At 38.8% G+C, this 18,403-nt stretch overlaps 2 protein-coding genes across 2 annotated transcripts in view; both read right to left on the reverse strand.

Moving 5' to 3' along the window:
- The window catches only part of arfrp1 (ADP-ribosylation factor related protein 1), a 36,238-nt gene extending 30,327 nt beyond the window's left edge, over nt 1-5,911 (reverse strand). The window contains exon 1 of the mRNA XM_062412162.1: nt 5,548-5,911. Coding sequence (XP_062268146.1) covers nt 5,548-5,640 — 93 coding nt within the window. The 5' untranslated portion in view covers nt 5,641-5,911. The remainder of the gene's footprint in view (nt 1-5,547) is intronic.
- A 7,594-nt stretch (nt 5,912-13,505) lies between these two features.
- LOC133974560 (acidic mammalian chitinase-like) lies at nt 13,506-16,915 on the reverse strand. Its single transcript, XM_062412176.1, has 12 exons — nt 16,876-16,915; nt 16,705-16,753; nt 16,580-16,606; nt 16,267-16,471; nt 15,915-15,971; nt 15,561-15,726; nt 15,355-15,479; nt 14,963-15,086; nt 14,694-14,876; nt 14,473-14,589; nt 14,251-14,383; nt 13,506-14,079 (listed from the first exon to the last, which is right to left on the reverse strand). Exons 2-12 carry the CDS (start codon nt 16,727-16,729, stop codon nt 13,838-13,840), a joined length of 1,404 nt encoding a protein of 467 aa, XP_062268160.1. The 5' UTR covers nt 16,730-16,753; nt 16,876-16,915; the 3' UTR covers nt 13,506-13,837.
- Between the last annotated feature and the right edge of the window lie 1,488 nt (nt 16,916-18,403).

An 18,403-nucleotide genomic window follows, 5' to 3' on the forward strand; every position in this document is an offset into this window, starting at 1 on the left:
GTGATTATTTGTGCATATGTATGTGATTGCAGCTGGATTATGATGAGATTATTGATTTAACATTTATCATTATGAGACTGATATTTATAGATTGACTCGTTGGTCCCTGTTACCAGGGTGGTGCCCCTCTATGATAAGTTATGGCCTTATCATTTTTAATTATTCTTAATAAATAATCTTTTATTATTTTAATAATCATATTTCATGTTTATTAATAATTAGCCAACGTCAAGTCTACCTACTATTGCACAACAACAGCATGGAAGGGAATAGAAGGAACGATGGTAAAGTGTATCCCAATAACAGCTCTACTAAATTATAACAAACTACAAGGAGAACAGGAGATCCCAGAAGACTCTATAACAGGCAGGTTCCTGAAGTCCTGGCAGGAAATAGCCAAAATTTGCAGATTAAAATACACATCTAAAATTATGAGGTGGTGTGCCTATGACTCGGACTTTACACCAAATAAAATCGATGGCAAATTTAAGACATGGATCACACAAGGTTAACTTCCTATTATTCATTTGTCCACAAGGGGGTATTTCAGAGTTTTGAAACCCTACAGAAGGATCACGGTCTGGGGAAAGATGATTTTTTTAGGTACCTGCAAGTGAGACATTACTTTAACAAAAATATTAAAGAGGCGTTAGGAAAAGATGAGCCAGGGTTCATGGAGCTATTTTTAGCATTGACTAAATCTAGAACATGCAATAAAATTATCTCCAAATTATATAATGCCATACAATTATCAAACAAGAGAATACAGAATACATAAAGAGGAAATGGGAAAAGGACAAAGGGGTAAAGATCTCACAGGAGAGCTGGGAGAAAATATGTCAATGTATTTGACCCGGTTCTCGACCGGGTCAAATACATGGCGGGAGTTCTGCTGGAAAGATATAACAAGATTTTTTATCACACCCATACAAAAACGACACCAAGGCAGCGGAGACGCCTGTTGGAGGCTCTGTGGATCTAGTGGAGCCAACCACTTCCATATTTTCTGGGACTGCCAAGCAATGAGGTCTTACTTGGAAGAGATCCATAAACATTATCAATGTATTTAATGTGAACATCCCATTCAAATGTGAAACTTTGTTTTTGGGAAATATATTGTTTGAAACGTGGAACATAAAAGACAGAAAACTGCTCGTTATACTGTTGGCAGCTAGTAAGAAATGTGTCACGAGGAAATTGTTGAAAGTGGACCCTCCCACCATTGATGAATGGATTGAAATTGTGTATGAGATTTATGTTATGGAAAAGATCTCTTTTTCCCTCAAGGTCGAGATAGACATTTTTTATAAGACCTGGACCAAATGGACTGAGTATGTAAAACCAGTTAGATTTGATTTGAATATACTTGTGCTTTGTGTGATCCTCCTTTTTTTTTTATGTGATGTGCGCTCCCCAGTTGTGTTCTCTTTACCTCTGTTATTGTTTCTACATGGAGTAATTTAGGTCCATAAACCAAAACCCCAGAAAGGCAGTATGTACAAAATCACCCAAACTTACTACATCCATCCTTTCTTATGTCCTTGACAGACTAAAGCTGTATTTAATGTATGTGATGGAAATGTGTCTAGATAAAAAGAGAATTAAAAAAAAAAAAAATAGAACAAGTTACCTTCTGCCGCACTAATTAGCCCTAACTATAAGCTTTATCAAAAAGGAAGGTTTTGAGTCTACTCTTAAACGAACAGATGGTGTCTTCCTCCCGAACTGAAAGTTGTTGATTATTACACAGCCAAGGGGGTTGATGGCTACAAGCTCTGGCTCCTACTCTACTTTTAGAGACTTTAGGGACGACAAGTAGGCCTGAATTCTGGGAGCGGAGTGCTCTAGTGGGTTTATAAGGTACTAACAGCTCTTTAAGGTAAAAAGGCGCTATATTATTAAGGGCCTTGAAGGTGAGGAGGAGAATTTTAAATTCTATTCTAGATTTAACTGGAAGCCAGTGTAGCGATGCCAATACTGGAGAAATGTGCTCTCATTTCTTTGTTCTCGTCAGGACAAGGGATGTCACGAGAACCGATACTTACGATACCTTTCGATACTAAATTAACAAAACATAGACGATGCCCATTTTTTTGAAGCACCGTAGGAACCGTGAGCACCGATGCCAGCTGATAGCATCGGTGCTGCACCTCTTCTGGAGCTGCAGCGCTGATCTCTGAGCAGCTGAGACCAGAGAAACTCTGTGTTTTCACTGTTTCCACTGATAAGAAGCAGCCCGTCAGTCAGTGAGCGACTGCCTCACGTGAACGAGCTGTGATCTCACTCCGCTCCCCGCCCCCTCGCTCAGAGACACAGTCTCTATCTCGGAGAGCGCGCGCACACACGCACACACGCACGCACGGAGCCTGATAATAATGAATTACAATAGTCCAGTCTCGATGTAACAAAGGCGTGGACTAGTTTTTCTGCATCTTTTTGCGAAAGGACATGTCTGATTTTTGAGATATTAAGTGTGTGGAAAAAGGCGGTCCAAGAAATATGTTTTAAGTGACTATTAAAGGATAAATCAGGATCGAAGATCACTCCCAAGTTCCTGGCTGTTTCGTTGGAAGCAAGGGCAATGTCGTCTAGCGCAGCTATATCATTAGAAAATGTATCTCTAAGGTGTTTGGGGCCAAGTATTATAAGAGAAAATTGAGGGTCATCCAGGTTTTTATGTGCTTGAGACATGCTCGAAGTTTAGTTAATTTATTACTTTGTTCAGGTTTTATTGACAAGTATAACTGGGTGTCATCTGCATAGCAGTGGAAATTTACCGAGTGTCCTGATAAAGTTTCCTAGTGGAAGCATATATAATGAGAATAAAATTGGGCCGAGCACAGAGCCCTGTGGAACACCATGGTTTACTTTGATGCACACAGATGACTCATTTATTTGCACGAATTGGGAGCGATCAGAAAAATAAGATTTAAACCAGTTAAGGGCGGTTCCATTTATTCCCGTTAATTAACTGTTTGAGTCTTTGTAATAAAATTTGATGGTCAATTGTGTCGAATGCTGCACTGAGATCTAAAAGAACGAGGACAGACACAAGTCCCTGATCTGAGGCTATTAAAAGGTCATTAGTGACTTTTGCCAAGGCTGTCTCTGTACTGTGATTGGCTCTAAACCCTGACTGAAAGTCTTCATATATACTATTTTCCTGGAGAAACTCACACACCTGATTGGATACCACTTTTTCTAAGATTTTAGACATGAAGGGGAGATTAGGTATTGGTCTGTAATTGGCTAAAACCTCTGGGTCTAGGGTGGTTTTTTTTGGAGAAGGGGTTTGATTACTGCTATTTTAAAAGACTGTGGTACATAACTTGATGATAATGGCAGATTGATTGTGTTAAGTAACAAACTATTAAATAGGGGCAGAATTTTATGGGAATGGGATCTAAGATACAGGTTGTTGGTTTAGAAACTGAGATTATTTTGGTTAACTGATCACTGGTGATCAGAGAGAAGCTGTCTAAGTAATGGGAAGGATTCTTAGCCGTTTCTGAGATCTCGTTGGGAGGGTATTAGTGCCAATTGAGGGCAGGAGATGGTTGATTTTATTTCTAATGGTTTAAATATTATCATTAAAAAAGGTCATAAAGATATTGCTATTTAGGGATCGAGGAATACTGGGTTCAGTGGAGGTGTGACTCTTTGTCAGCCTGGCTACAGTGCTGAAGAGAAACCTGGGGTTGTTTTTATTCTCTTCTATTAGTTTTGAATAGTAGGCAGCTCTTGCTTTGTGGAGAGCCTTTTTTATATTCTTTAACACTATTCTTCCAGTCTATGAAATTTTCAACATGGTTGCAGGAGCGCCACTTCTTTTCTAGTTTTCTTGATAATTGTTTTAACTCATTTGTCTGGGAATTATACCAAAGAGCAAATTTACTATGTTTGACATTTTCTCTTATTTAGAGGGGCTATTGAATCTAATGTTAATCATAATGAGTCTGCAGAGCTATCGACGAGGTGGTCGATCTCAATGGAGCTCGGGTTTTTAAAGTATTTGTTCTTTATATCTATGGATAATACAGGTTTAAATGTAATTGGAATTATTTCCTTAAATTTAGCTACAGCACTATCAGGTAGACATCTAAAAAATGAGTTCTTTTATATATGTGCACCAAGGTTCTTTCAATAGGTTTTTAATAAACGTTGAACCCTTCTGGCCCTTGACTTGTAACAATTTTTTGATTTCGGCCCACTGTGTATTTGAGTTTGACACCCCTGCTCTAGGAGAAATCAATATGCTGTGTAACATTTATTTTATTAAATTACTGCTTCATCAATGTCATGTCTCCCATTTATATTTGTATTTCCTGTTGTGAATACTACACCCGACCAAACCTTTGATAGAGCAGTGACTCACATATACGTCAGAAATATCAAATGAATATGAGAGATCTCTGGACTGAACTGCACCCAAACAACTCCCCAGCGTCACTAGGTTCATTAAAAGTGGGATCCGTACTTTTTGTGTAATCCTTCTGACAAACATAGTCAGCGGAAGGGAGGCCAGGATATATTGTTAGAGGAAATACCACGGTATCACAGTTAACGATACCATAGATGGAAAAGGACACACAAGCAATATATAGCTAATAATATAGCCAATGAACTAAAACATTATTTATCAACATCATCAACTTTATCCAGTTAGTTTCTAAAGTGTAACGTTTGGCTACTTAAAAGTAATTCATGTAAACTATGGTATTATGTGACTTTATTGTGGAAGGGTTGTCAGTGAATAATCCATCAATTAATTTACCTTCCATTATGCTCCAAAGTGTTTATTCTAATCAATACTGTAAATACCCATATCTTTCTGATCTCCATTACACTAGGCATCTATTGCACTTCTGTCCGTCCTAGGAGAGGGATCCCTCAAGTGTTACTCTCTATGAGGTTTCTATGTTCTATTGACCCTGTTAAAAGGTTTTCTTTTGTAGTTTTTCCTTACTCTTTTAGAGGGTTATGGGCAGAAGATGTCAGACCTTGTTAAAACCCTATGAGACAAATTGTGATTTGTGAATATAGGCTATTCAAATAAAATATGTTTCAGGTTATCATAAGCAGTTTATCTGTATGGGACGTATATTGTGATGGGTCACCGACGGAAGTTGTTCTGATTACGGAGCGTATCCTGGTTCAAGTAGACATTCTTCATGTCTTTTTTATACTATGGACTCAGTAAAAGTTTAAACGAAGTTGAGAGATGGAGCAACAGAGAGGGGTGGGTTTGCGAGCCGCTTCTTCGATGCTGGTCAGAATCCGAAACTAAACGAGCATTTCTCCTCCGCTTCAGTTTTTCGGCCAGTGATGGTGGAAATAAGGCTGTTTCAGAGGCTCGCACACGGAAAGCGGGACTGGCGAGAGATTTCACCGCAAAGCATATATATATATTACGTGACTCGCGAGAGGCAGGGCACCGTAGCTTTTACAGTTCTTACGGTTATGAAATAGCAACTGTGTAAAATCAGTTAATCCAGACTTCTCTAATCAGGTTTACATACATTCAGTATAGGTTTTAATGCAACTCACAGTTTTTCCGGCGTTGTCCAGTCCAAGAATCAAAACGCAGTATTCGTCCTTTTGGAATATGTATTTATACAAACCAGATAATAAAGTATACATCTTGTAAAAAATGTAAACAAATAAGTACTAAGTCCTGCCAATGTTAGCTTGTTAACTTAGCCTAACGTGTATATCATAGCCAGCACAGCGAGTGCGCCCTCTGTGGCGTCATTACGATGCAGCTAAACAGACATCATAAAACCGAGAGAGACGCACAAACAGGGCTGCGATCAAACAATATAGTAAATAACAGACGGGTTTATCATATGCACACAGCTCAAAAGATACGCGTAAAAAATCCCGGAAGTAGACTCTGCAAAACGTCTTCTTCTACTACTTATTTTTCTTCTTCTTATTTTTTCATTCTTCTTCTGATGTTTAATGGAGGATGACAAACAACTTATCGGCGCATTACCGTCACCTTCTGGAGAGGAGCCTCTAAAACGTCTTCCTCTTTTTTGGTTGTTTTTCATGATCGTTGGTAAACAACTTTATGGTGCATTACCGCCACTAACTGGTATGGGGTGTCCATCAGGAACCTAAATACATATATATTTATGTATTTATATATATATACATATATACATCCATATATATATATATTTTGATATATATATATATGGATGTACAAAAGATCAGATAACCTTAGTGTATTAAAACAAACAACAAAATACACCAGCCGTGCCATGTGGCAAAATAAACTACTGTATTTTTGTATTTTAAAAATTCAAAATAATACTTACTCAAGGGAGCATATAATCACATCACAAACCACTATGAAATCACATTGCAAACCACATGTACATCTAACGAGGCATACAAGCCATAAATCGGACATGCAATTGTTAACAGATAGTCAACAGATCTGACTTACAGTACCTGTTTGGTCATGAAGGGCCTACCTTGCACCAGCAACACTGATGACAATTACAAAAGTCATTCATAAGCAGACAAAAGATAGCATATTTATCCATAGCAACAAGTGTAATAGTTGTATTTGAGACCAATTATCTCTAAATACAAAACAGCCCCAATTAAGCTGTTTTCAGACATGACCAGTGGGTAAAATCCGGAAATTCACTACAGAGTTTACCCAAAGTTCGCCTTTCACACATACACAGAAGGAGGTTCTCTACACAGGTTCTTATCATGACAAACTCTGTTAACACAAACGTTAGTGTCTTCCTTGTGTGTTCTTACCAGGAGATATTTGTTTTTGTCATTGTCTGCTTTGTCATGTGTTAGAAGCGTCATCAATCTTGCGTTGAATCAACGAATCCAGTGGGGATTCTCCGCTGTGTTTACAGGTCCACTATTCCTGGATTTCGACTTTATATCAGGAAGACAGGCAAAGAAAGTCTCTCACTCTTGATATTTCTGTTCAACATGCAGGTCCTCCAAAGACAACTAAAATAAACCTAACCGGAGCTGTTAAGAATTGTAGAAATTAAAAAAATTCCATATCCGTATATACATATATCCCTATCCCATTGTCTCACCAACTTCATATCCATAAGGGATGCAGTTGTACTCTCATCAATCTTGTGACCATACTACTCCCAGGCCATTATGACTTGCATCCACATCTAAAATATGTGGCTTGTAAAAATTCGCTGAAGCCAATATTGGTGCTGTGGTGAGATTGTTTGTGAGTGTATTAAAGGTCTGCAACATACAGTACCTCCGTCCAGTGATCTTTAAGGGACAATATCCTTTCCATAAACCTTTGAAATATGATTGTAGCATTGCAAAGGCATATCACTGTGCCCTGGGAATTGACTTCCTCACTGAAAACTATTTTTGGCTTATTAGTTTCAGCTACATCAACAGAGTGCAACAAGCCCAGGGTAACTTGTGGCTGAAGGTAAGCCACTTCTCAGCTTACATTGGAAACTGGGACATTGGCCAATCCATTTTTGAGAGCTACCAATAATGTGGAGATCAGAAGGCCTGCAGGAAGTTTATTTGTGTTGTTATCCGGTTCTAATAGTAGTGTTTGTATGTGGTATTTGTTACCTTTGGGCCTATGGCTAAGAACATAACTGTAGTGCCAGCAGGAATCTGGAGGGGCCATCAGCTTGCATCCGTTGGTGACCAGAGTTTCCATCACTGTGCATAGTTTCTATTAGCTGACACTGTTGGAACATCAACCCAATTCATTATCAGGTAAAAAACAGAGCATCGGCCGACAAATTACTTTAACAATCCCGGTGGCACACAATTTTATTGGGAGCAAAGTTCCGCCCCTTGATACAGGATCTACCATTATTATCACGATCAGCCAGCACGATACAGGATCCGCAATGCAGGATCCACCATGACGATCTCTGATACGCTATTCACCATCATAATCCACGATGTGGCTGCAGCCGCGGCCCTGGATCTTCTGACGATAAGGCAAAGGGGGGGGGAAGAGTCAAGTCAATAACATGTATTGATGAGATATTAATTTCTTTAATCTGATAAGGAGGGAGAAGAGGAAGAAGAAGCTGGGAAGAGAAGCTCAGTGTGTCATGTGTCCCCAGACATTCTAGACTTACAGCAGCAGAACTAAGACTAGGTCCAAGACAAGCCTGGACTGGCTCTAACTATAAACTTGATCGTAAATGAAGGTTTTAAGCCTACTTTTAAACGTACAGATTGCCTCCCGAACTGAAAGAGGGGGATGATATGTCTTTATCGACTTACTGCTGGAGCCTGATAATAAGGAATTACAATAATCAAGTCTGGATGACACAAAGGCTGGACTAGTTTCTCTGCATCTTTGTGAGAAAGGACATGTCTGATTTTTGAGAGATTACGCAAGTGAAAGAAGGCGGTCCTAGAAATTTGTTTAAAGAGAGAAAGTTCCTGACTATTTCATTTGAAGCAATGGCAATGTCGTCAGTAGGGTGTGTAGGTTTAAGTGTTAGAACCTCTGTTTTATCTGAGTTTAATAAGAGAAAATTGCAGATCATCAAGGTTTTTGTGTCCTTGAGACATGCTTGGAGTCTACTTAATTGATTACACTGTTCTGGTTTTATTGATAAGTATAATTGGGTGTCATCTGCATAGCAGTGGAAATTTTTGACAAACCAACAGGAAGACTTAAATGTCTTGATGTCTGGCCATAAATGTAATGTATCGAAGCCAAAAGTACTCACCTTGAATTATACTCCTACCAAGGATATTATCCAAAAATAGTGCCTAAAATGGGAAGCTGACTAATTAAAATATTTGGGGGTGTACTCACCAAAAAGCCTGGCAAATCAGTTTAACATTAATATCGGAACTTTGACCCCTAAACTAAAGGCTGATATAAGGAGGTGATGTTATTCCTGAGAAGGAGAGTGGGCGTCCTCCAACCTGAAGGTCGGCGGTTCGATCCCCAGTCTGACCCATCTGCATGCCGATGTGTCCTTGGGCAAGATGCTGAACCCAGAATGGCCCCCCATAGAATATCAAAGTGCTGCGAATAGATACACATGTGTGTGTGAATGGGTTAATGTAAAACTGTACCGTAAAGCGCTTTCAGTGGTCATCAAGACTAGAAAAGCACTATATAAATACTAAACCATTTACCATTTACTATTCCTTTCCTATATATAACTTCAAGAATTGATTTGGCTAGGTGGACGGAACTAGCAATGACAAGGTCCCACTTCAATCAATTATCTCTGATCAAACACTAATCAAACATCTATTGGATAGAACAAATATACAGAAAATAGCTAAATTATTAAGGTGGTGGGCCTTTCCCCCCAATGTGATTGATAAGTGTTTGGTACAGGCAAGAAAAGGGGTGACAGCTTATTGTAGTCTGATAGACAAGGGGTCTCTAAAGAGTTTCCAGTAAATGAGATAAACATATAAATTTGACGAACAAGATTTCTACAGATTACTCCAAATGCAGCATTATTTTAGAACAATCATGAAGGGCATTGACTTGGAAAATTAAGAAGATGAATTAATGGAAATATTTATATCTGCATACAAATCTGAGTCCAATACCACAATTATTTCAAGGATATACAATTTTTATTGACTAGAATAGAAAATCACGAGGGGCATTATATATTAAGAAAAAATGGGATGTGGAAAGTGTCAGAGCTCTTCCTGGAGAGGAGTGGCATACAATTTGCAAAATACAGTGGAAAACTTAAAGTTCCCTTGTTCTGAGAGAATTCAGTTGGAATAGTTTGGTTCGATTCTTCATTACTCCTCTTCAAAAGAAGGACAGGACGAGTAACTCAGACTGTTAAAAAAAAAAAATGAATCAAGTTAATCACATCAATATGCTGTGATTAATCATGATTAATCACACAAAAGTACGGTGTTTGAATAAAGAAATCTATAACAAACTGGTTAAGGCTTTTTTAAACTCTATTTTACATCTCAGGCAATTAGAATATCTTAATTCACTGTGCAACAACAACCATAACATTTAAACTTAATTAGCAGACAACCACATCAAGTACAAAAATAACTGCTTGCCGAAAAAGTTATTTCTCGTGTCTTACTGTCCACAGGACCTTAACTCAACAGTCACTTGCCAGCTTAGTGTTTCATTTCTGCTAGCTTCGCATCTATCTGCTTTTCAGTCTCCAGCAGAGATACCTTCTTCTCCTTTGCAGATCGGTGGAAGCTGTTGGATTTTGTGATGAAGGTCAGTTCTTCAGCATATTGATCTGCTGATTTCTCAAGCGTGCTAATATCAGCCTCCATTCTTGCCCTCTTCTTTTTAAAGTCATCCAGCTCATCTGTGAGGGCCTTTCTTTTCAGGTCAATGCCTTGCCTCTCCTTTTTTCTCTTCTCTTCATCCAGATACCCATGGTACTTCTGCCTGGCACTTGCAGCTGAAAGCAACAGCTCTTTGGTTATCTCTAACTTGATTATGCCCCCAACAGACCTGACAATGGTCGACGATGAGTCTCAGAGCCACCAGGGACTTCTCCTTCTGATTCTCTACGATCATTTCCTTGTTGATGGAGAATCCATGCTCAACACTGGTCTGTCCATGAGAAAGGACAAGCAGTATCTTCACCACATCCTACACTCTGGAAAATTATGGTTTTGACCCCATTGTGTCCACCACCTGTCTTGGGGTCAAACTCCCTGAAGTTGGCCAGAAGAGCAGCTGAGTCAGGGGTAGCTTTAGATTCGCTAGCAGAAGTGCTCTGATGTTTGCTTCCTTTGGCATGGCTCGCTATTGCCGCCTCTCCCATGTTTGAGATATTGAAAGTTTTGCCACCACACAACCGGCATTTTGCTCGTCCCGGGTCTTTGTCTGGTGTTAACCATGACATGTATTTTTCCATGTGAAGCCACGCATAGTTAAATCGACACTTCCTGGCATTGTGTATTTATCCTACCTGCGTCCTCGGTGAGGAAGCAGGCAGGCATTCGCTGCCCGGTCCTATTTACGGTGGGCCAATTAAGCTAAGCATGTGATATTTGAGCAGTGTTCCTCCGTCAAATCTCTGTGGTCAAATGCTTGTTTTCTCTCTATTCTCTTCTTATTGTCTTTTTCTGACAATGATTCATTGATAGAAAAGCCTGTAAATGATATGTATATCTTGAGTATCTATCTAGGGCAGCAGGGCTCCATCTGATTGGCCAAATGGCATATGGAACACCATTTATCTCAGTTTTGGCCGTGTTTTGAGATAGGTCTATCCCCCACGTTGATATTGCAATAACGAGAGATTTTCAATATATCGTGCAGCTCTAGCTGAGATCATCTGCAGCAAGTCTATTTGGAACGAAAATTTGTAAATCCATCTTTTGTTTAAAACCCTCCAAGGTAGTGGAGCAGACTGCCACTAGATATCAGATAATCTAGTTCAGTAAAGGTCTAGAACCTTACATGTCTTACTACTCCTGCACGCTTATATTTTTAAAATCATTTGTTTTCTTTTCTATTTCGTGAATTTTCATTTCATGAAATTAAATTTTAAACAATATTAACATGTTCTAATGTATTGATACAATTTATTCTATATGTTAACATGCTTGTATCTTTTATCTCCACTGTCTGTACAACACTTTAAGAAAAGTTTTATACGGAAACACTTTCTTATTATAATTATTAACCTCAGTAACAATGACAGACAATGGTGACAACAGGGCTACATGTGTACAATATGATCACATAACTAGAATGTTATTTTGTAAGAATGGAATCTAAGATACAAGTTTTGGGTTTAGAAGATGAGTATATTTTGATCCGCTGATCAAGGTTGATCAGAGAGAAGCTGTCTAAATAATTGGTTAGATTTTCAGCTGTTTCTGAGATTTCTATTCTTGATGGAGTATTAGTGCCAACTGAGGGCAGGAGATGGTTGATTTTATTTCTAACAGTTTTATCATTGAAGAAGTTCATAAAAATATTGCTATTCAGGGATCTCCACCGAACCCAGTTAGGTAGAGGTATGACTCTCTGTCAGCCTGGCTACAGTGCTGAAGAGAAACCTGGGTTTGTTTTTTATTTTTCTTCTATTAATGTTGAGTAGTGGGCAGCTCTTTCTTTGTGGAGAGCCTTCTTATGTGCTTTAACATTTTTCCAGGCTAGATGATTTTCAACATGGTTGTTGAAGCGCCACTTCCTTTCTAGTTTTCATGACACTTGTTTTTATTTCAAGTGTGTTGGAATTAAACCAGGTAGTTAATTTAAAATGTTTTACACAATTCTTTTTTTGAGTCTAATGTTGATCGTAATGTAAAGTCATTATGATAAAGACAAAGCTATCGACAAGAATGTCAATCTCAGTGGAGCTAGGGTTTTTAAAGAATTCGTTGGTTATATCAACAGATAATACAGGTTAAAATTTAATTGGAATTATTTCCTTAAATGTAACTACAGCACTATCAGCGAGGCATCTAGAAAAGTATTTTTTTATTAGTGGCATATGTTCTGAATGTAGGGCTGCTCGATTAATCAAAATTTAATCGTGATTTAGATTATTGGTTCATACGATCTCCAAACTACTATAATCGAGTTGAAACGCGCATTCGAAAGATACGCGCATTCGTAATTCAGTCATTCCCCAAAAGCATTCAGCGGCCCAGCTGACTGGCACACATTCTCAAGCAGCTGTAAAGTGAAGGAGGCGAGCGGGGCTGCAGGGAGGGCAGCCCCGTTTGATCGACAAAAAGGGTAGAAAAAGTTCAAGCAGCAGCACACCATGAAGCGTCCGAGCCGCGCACCGCTATTATCACCCGCCTAGCTGTTCAGACCGGTCAGATCGGACTCGCACTTCTCCGCGCCGGTCAGAGAGTGTTAAGGTTGCTATCATTAAGCAGCCTGAACCGGAAGTGATTCACTGTATTGCGCACCCTCCAGTCATTTAAATGATAAAGCATAGACTTCAGAATAATGGCACATATTAATAATTGTTTGAATAATCGTGATTTCGATATTGTCCAAAATAATCGTGATTATGATTGTTTCGCTAATAATCAAGCAGCCCTATCTGAATGAGTTTATTAGTTAAAGTGAGAGCAGGTCAGCAGAAGTGTGAAAGAAGACACAGGAAACTCCAGCTCGATACAAACCGACCTTGAGCAGCTGTGGACCGTAGTGGAAACTCAGTATTTTCAGTTTGTTTTCACTGTTCTTCAACAAAGTCACTTACTGGCTGCTTCATGTTAATGCTCCTCTCATCTCACTGTGTGTGTTGCTCTGAGCAGGTGTGTGGGGCCTGTTTGTGTGCATGTGCTCTCTGGCTCTTGAGAGCTGGGGACAGGAGGGGGTGAAAGACGCAGCTGCAGGTGCGTCTGTCTAGTATGGACGTGCCGACATTGGTGAAGACCTGTTGAGAGCAGTGAAATGCTGGTTTAACTACCACTCAGTTGCCCTAACTATTTACTGAACGTCAGTACTCTACTCTTTTTCCTGTCTCACTTCACCATCATTGTGAAAGATACTAAAGAGTAATAAAAATGACTATGTGATATAGAAATTTAATTAAACCTGTATATAAGCACAAATACAAGGGTATTGTTCTGACACCAGTGCTGAAGAGATACACCTAGCGTTACAGCTGAACTGTGTGCAGGGAGAAACTAGTTATTCAAATTAACAAATAAATGAGCAGACTGAAATAATGAATGGACTTCAATGCTTTTTAAATGTTTCACATTTCACAAGAAAATATATTGTATCCATACACAAATGATAGTGATTCATGTAAATGACTGTAAACATGTTGTTTATATTTTGTTGAATAGATGTTTAATAGAATTTGCATCAGTTATACATTTGGTTTTCATTCATGGTTCAGGGCCAGACGCAGCACTTGCAGCTATCACTAAAGATAGTTCCAGTTCCACAGTACCTCACGTGGGTGATACCACCAGCACACATGTAGAAGCTTTTATTGTCATCTAGGTTGGCATGCAGGCCGTCAGGTTTGCCATTGCAGAAGCCAGGTCCTGGGGCATGGGTGGTCGTGGTGGTGGTTTGGGTAGTGGTGGTAGCACCGGGTTTGGGAGTGGTGGTTGGGGGTAGTGGTGGCAGCTCTGGATCAGAAAGGGAGGACATTTGATGTAATGAATGTTGGCAATTATAGGAATCTGAAGTACCAGATTTCAATACAAATTAAACTTAAATCATAAAAGGATATAAATATCAAAAATGTAAAAAAAAAAAAACTTTATAAAAAAATCTGGAGAAACATACAATAAACTCACCAATATCAAGAAGCTTGCGGAGGTGAGCCAGCAGAGGGTGTTTTCCCTCTCCGCAGAATCGTCCAGCAAAGTCATCCAAATCCAGGGCCCATACGAAGGCACCACCAAACTTCTGCTCCTGCAGGTATTGGACCTATTGATATAAAATTGAATAGAAATTGATGTAATTACCCTGGATACATTGTAAATGTGTTTAAGTTATAGAATTGACATTCAACATACCTTGATTTCATAGCTCTTCCTAGTGTCAAATCCAACCCACTCATTGTTCTTAGTAGCATAGGGCACTCTCTGGTCCTCTATCCACTGAATGGTTGTGTCTTTCACAAAACCACAGATCTAGACAGTATGATGAGTGATTAAAACCATTTAATGCCGGTGTAACCAATATATTCTATACATCATAAAAAGTTAAAATTCCACCCTATCTATATGAATGACACCTCATAATAGGACCAGAATCCAGCTTCACGTGTGAATGAACCAGCTGAAGCAGGGCCACTGGCTTGGGCTCCAACTCCAGTGCTTGATGATGTTAGACGGAAGGTGCGACCATAAGTAGCAAATCCCATTCTCAGCTTCTCCACTGGGGTGCCGTTATCTCTCCAGTACTTCATAGCAAAGTCCTACAAAGGTTGGTGGCAGGTGCAGTGAAATTTGTTGAAATAGTTTATTTTGAGTCATTTTTTTTCAATCCTCAATTTCTACTCACTGTGTTGAAGTAGATTAGGTCTCCAAAATCCTGGGAGCCACGGTACAGAGGGCTGTTGTGTCCTGTGAACGTCTCCCATGTTCCATGGAAGTCATAGGTCATTACATTGATGAAGTCCAGTTCCCTAATAAAATTTAAAAAACATTTTCAAAAACCTTTGCTGAGGGGGCGCCCTTAGCTCAGTTGGTAGGGCGTCCCCCCCATGGGCCTAGGGTTCGATTCCAGCCCGCGGTCGTTCTCTGCATGTCACTCCCCTCTCTGCCCCATTTCAACTCTGTCTCTCTACACTATCAATAAAAGCATAAAAATGGCAAAAAATAAATCTTTAAAAAAAAAAAAAAACCTTTGCTGAACCCTTTCCTTTGAATAGTTATTTGAGATAGGACACTCACTTTGCAATCTCAGCAATCTCATATCCACCATCGATGGTTCCCTTTCCAGCAGACACTGCAGCAGTCAACATCAGCTGATGATTGCTAGTGGACTTTGCTTCAGCTGCATAGGCTTCAACAAGTTCCTGCAAAGTCACAAACCATGACCATGCAACTTTTGCTGTGGGTTTCTGCTTAAAAGTAAAGCAAAAGAGATCTACACTCACCCTGCAGAGTAACGTGAACCTCTGTTTGTCCTCTGGAGGACTTCCACGAGCACCAGGGTACTCCCAATCGAGATCCAGACCATCAAATCCATGAGTCCTTAGAAATTTGATTGAAGACTGGATGAATGACTGACGGTTGGCAGGAGTGGATACCATGATGGAGAACCTGCAGGGAACATTGAGCTTTGTTATCAAATTAGGCTATCTTACAGAAAACTCAATTTCACACTTAAAACTTTGGTAGGCTTTCAGAATGTTTCAACAGTAAAGCTTATAGGGCATGGACATAACTCCTGTCTGAACATGAATGTAGTAATTGATACATTGTGTTAATTTTTTTTAACTGTTACTCACTGTTTTGAACCAAAGTTCCACCCACCAACAGCCAAAAGAGTCTTCAGATGAGGATTCCTGGAAACAACAGAGAGATTAGATTACATTTCTCTCACACTTAAGCTAAGCGTTGTATTGCCTCTAACAGGTTACATGTACAATTAATAATTGAGGCTTAATTAGAACTAGAGCATTTGCATTTAGCATTTTGGAAACAAGATTCTTGAGTCAGCAAAAATCTCTCATTGAGCAAACATTGACCCACCGAAGGCTTCTATTGTGGGAACTTCCCTTTTGTAAGTCTATGGTTTCTTTGTCCTCTATGCAATACAAGTGTATGCAATACAAGTGTTCCTCAACACTGCCAACTTACTTAGTCTTTAGAGCATTGAAGGACTTGTAGAGGACATCATCATTCCACTCATAGGTAACCAGCTCATTGTTATGGTTGATGATGGAGAAGGCATAGATCAGGGTGGTGCAAAGGAAGGGGTCCACATCTTGTGGCATATACTTGCCTTCACCAGGTCTGTACTGGGACCAGTTGGTGAAGTAGCACACCATCTGGTTGGCAGATCCTGTGTTGGAGCAGAGCTGCACTGAAGCTTTGATTTCAGTATGAAATTCAAATGAAAACATTAAGTCATATTCTGGTTTATTAAAGCAAGTTCACAATTATGACTTACCTAGGTGGCATATCACCAGACATAACCCTGAAGAATATACAAAGGTACGAGTTTAAGAAATAAAGCACACACGAGTATGTTTGTGTGTGTGTGTGCGTGTGAGAGAACATGAGGAGGATAGATACCTGCTAGAACTGTGAGCCTGGTCATCTTGAGCTTGACCTTCTCTGGATGCTAAGTAAAATAAGATGAAAACCAAAACAAATGTACCAGGGTCAAGAGACACAAGCAAGATGCAATTGTCAACATAATCACAATTAAAAATTTTAAAATCGAATTTTCCTCTGTAAACAAACCTTGGGACCAGATGTGAGAGCCAAGTAACAGCAGCTAACTTTGGGCTTTTATACAGTTGAGTGTGCACAGAGAAAGTAGGAGGTGAATCAGCCTTTGATAAATTGGGGTCATAAACCCAATAACTATTAGAACATGTTTTGATAAGATCCTGCTAAGTATGAAACATATGTAGGCAATAATTTACTCAACGCAGCACTCTGTACACACATTATCAGTTTGTAATTTAGGTCAGTGGATGTATCACTCATTATCATATCATTAATCAGCCAAATGACCTTAGAATACTGTGGATCATATTCCCTGATGAGTAAATTGTTATGACCGTTGTTATGGTAGCTTGACTCGAGATTAAACTGTAATTTTAAGTATGTAAAAGTTCATCATTTGAAGCTGAGCAACGGGTGTATTCTGGACTGACTTGGAGAGATGGAGGGAAATTGTGTTAGATGATGTTTCTGCATCAAAAATGGACCAGAGATGTTGTATTTAATGGTATGTATCTTACATCAGGTCAAGACATTTGTATTTTATAAAAGTAAAAAATACAATATAGTTGTAATAGACTGACAAATATTTTATTTAGCAAGCAAGTAATAATTAATTTATAAATTAAGTAAAATTTATGACTTTCAAAATAAAAAAGTGTTGTATTTCAAATAATGTAAAAATTTTTTCATAAAATTATGGTATAAATATTTCCCCACTGAATTAACTACTGATAAACATGTGACACAATGAAATTCATAACAAATATATTGATACATTATGAAATAACTTAAACAGCGCTCTCTTGTTGTTGTCCGTACAGCATATTAACAGTTTGATCACTTTATCTCTGTACTTTGTTGCACATCGGCCATGACCATTGAACATCAAGATGTTCCGCAGCTGTCAATTTGGCTTTATGGTCCACAATATTTCATGGCTGACAATGAGATAAGAGTGGAGCTGGCTGGTAGACCTTAGAACACTCAAAGTGGTGTGACACACAGTCTCAAAGAAGAGGAAGGACACCTCAATGTGAACACTTCAACTATCAGTAAATCTCAAACATTTTATGTTCACAGTAGTATGACATAAATAAAAAAATCAAAGCACTTCACATAATAAGGTCAAGACCTTAGAATAGTGTGGAGAGAAACCCAACATATCCCACAATTAGTAAACACTTTGCAACAGTGGATAGCCTCAACCTTTATTCGTAGAAGTTATGTTTACAGTAAAACTGAGCTGATTCAACCCAATAGGTCTTATCTTTGAATTATTTATTATCATATTCAAGGAGGGTAAATTGTGTGTTTAGGTAAATATGTTTTGTACGTCTACATGGAATGAACATAAAATGCTATAAAACACTCAACTTTCAGATATCTCTTACTCTTACTAGTACTTACTTAACGTTTCGTAAAAAACTCTTGTTCTCTACCTTAATCTCAGACCCATGAAGGCAACATGGAAGCATCTTCCTCTCTTTTTACTAAAACATCTTTAAATATTGTATTATTCATACTGAATGAGTTTGATTAT

Source organism: Platichthys flesus, chromosome 2, assembly GCF_949316205.1.
Source record: "Platichthys flesus chromosome 2, fPlaFle2.1, whole genome shotgun sequence".
NCBI classification, from domain to species: Eukaryota; Metazoa; Chordata; class Actinopteri; order Pleuronectiformes; family Pleuronectidae; genus Platichthys; species Platichthys flesus.

What these genes read in the sequence shown, in the direction of transcription:
- LOC133974560 (XM_062412176.1), bottom strand. Translation starts at nt 16,729, where the DNA reads ATGACCAGGCTCACAGTTCTAGCAG. An exon ending in TGGAACTTTGGTTCAAAACA is followed by an intron (nt 15,727 to 15,914) that starts GTGAGTAACAGT and finishes TGTTCCCTGCAG; the next exon opens with GTTCTCCATCATGGTATCCA. An exon ending in ACCTAATCTACTTCAACACA is followed by an intron (nt 14,877 to 14,962) that starts GTGAGTAGAAAT and finishes CAACCTTTGTAG; the next exon opens with GACTTTGCTATGAAGTACTG.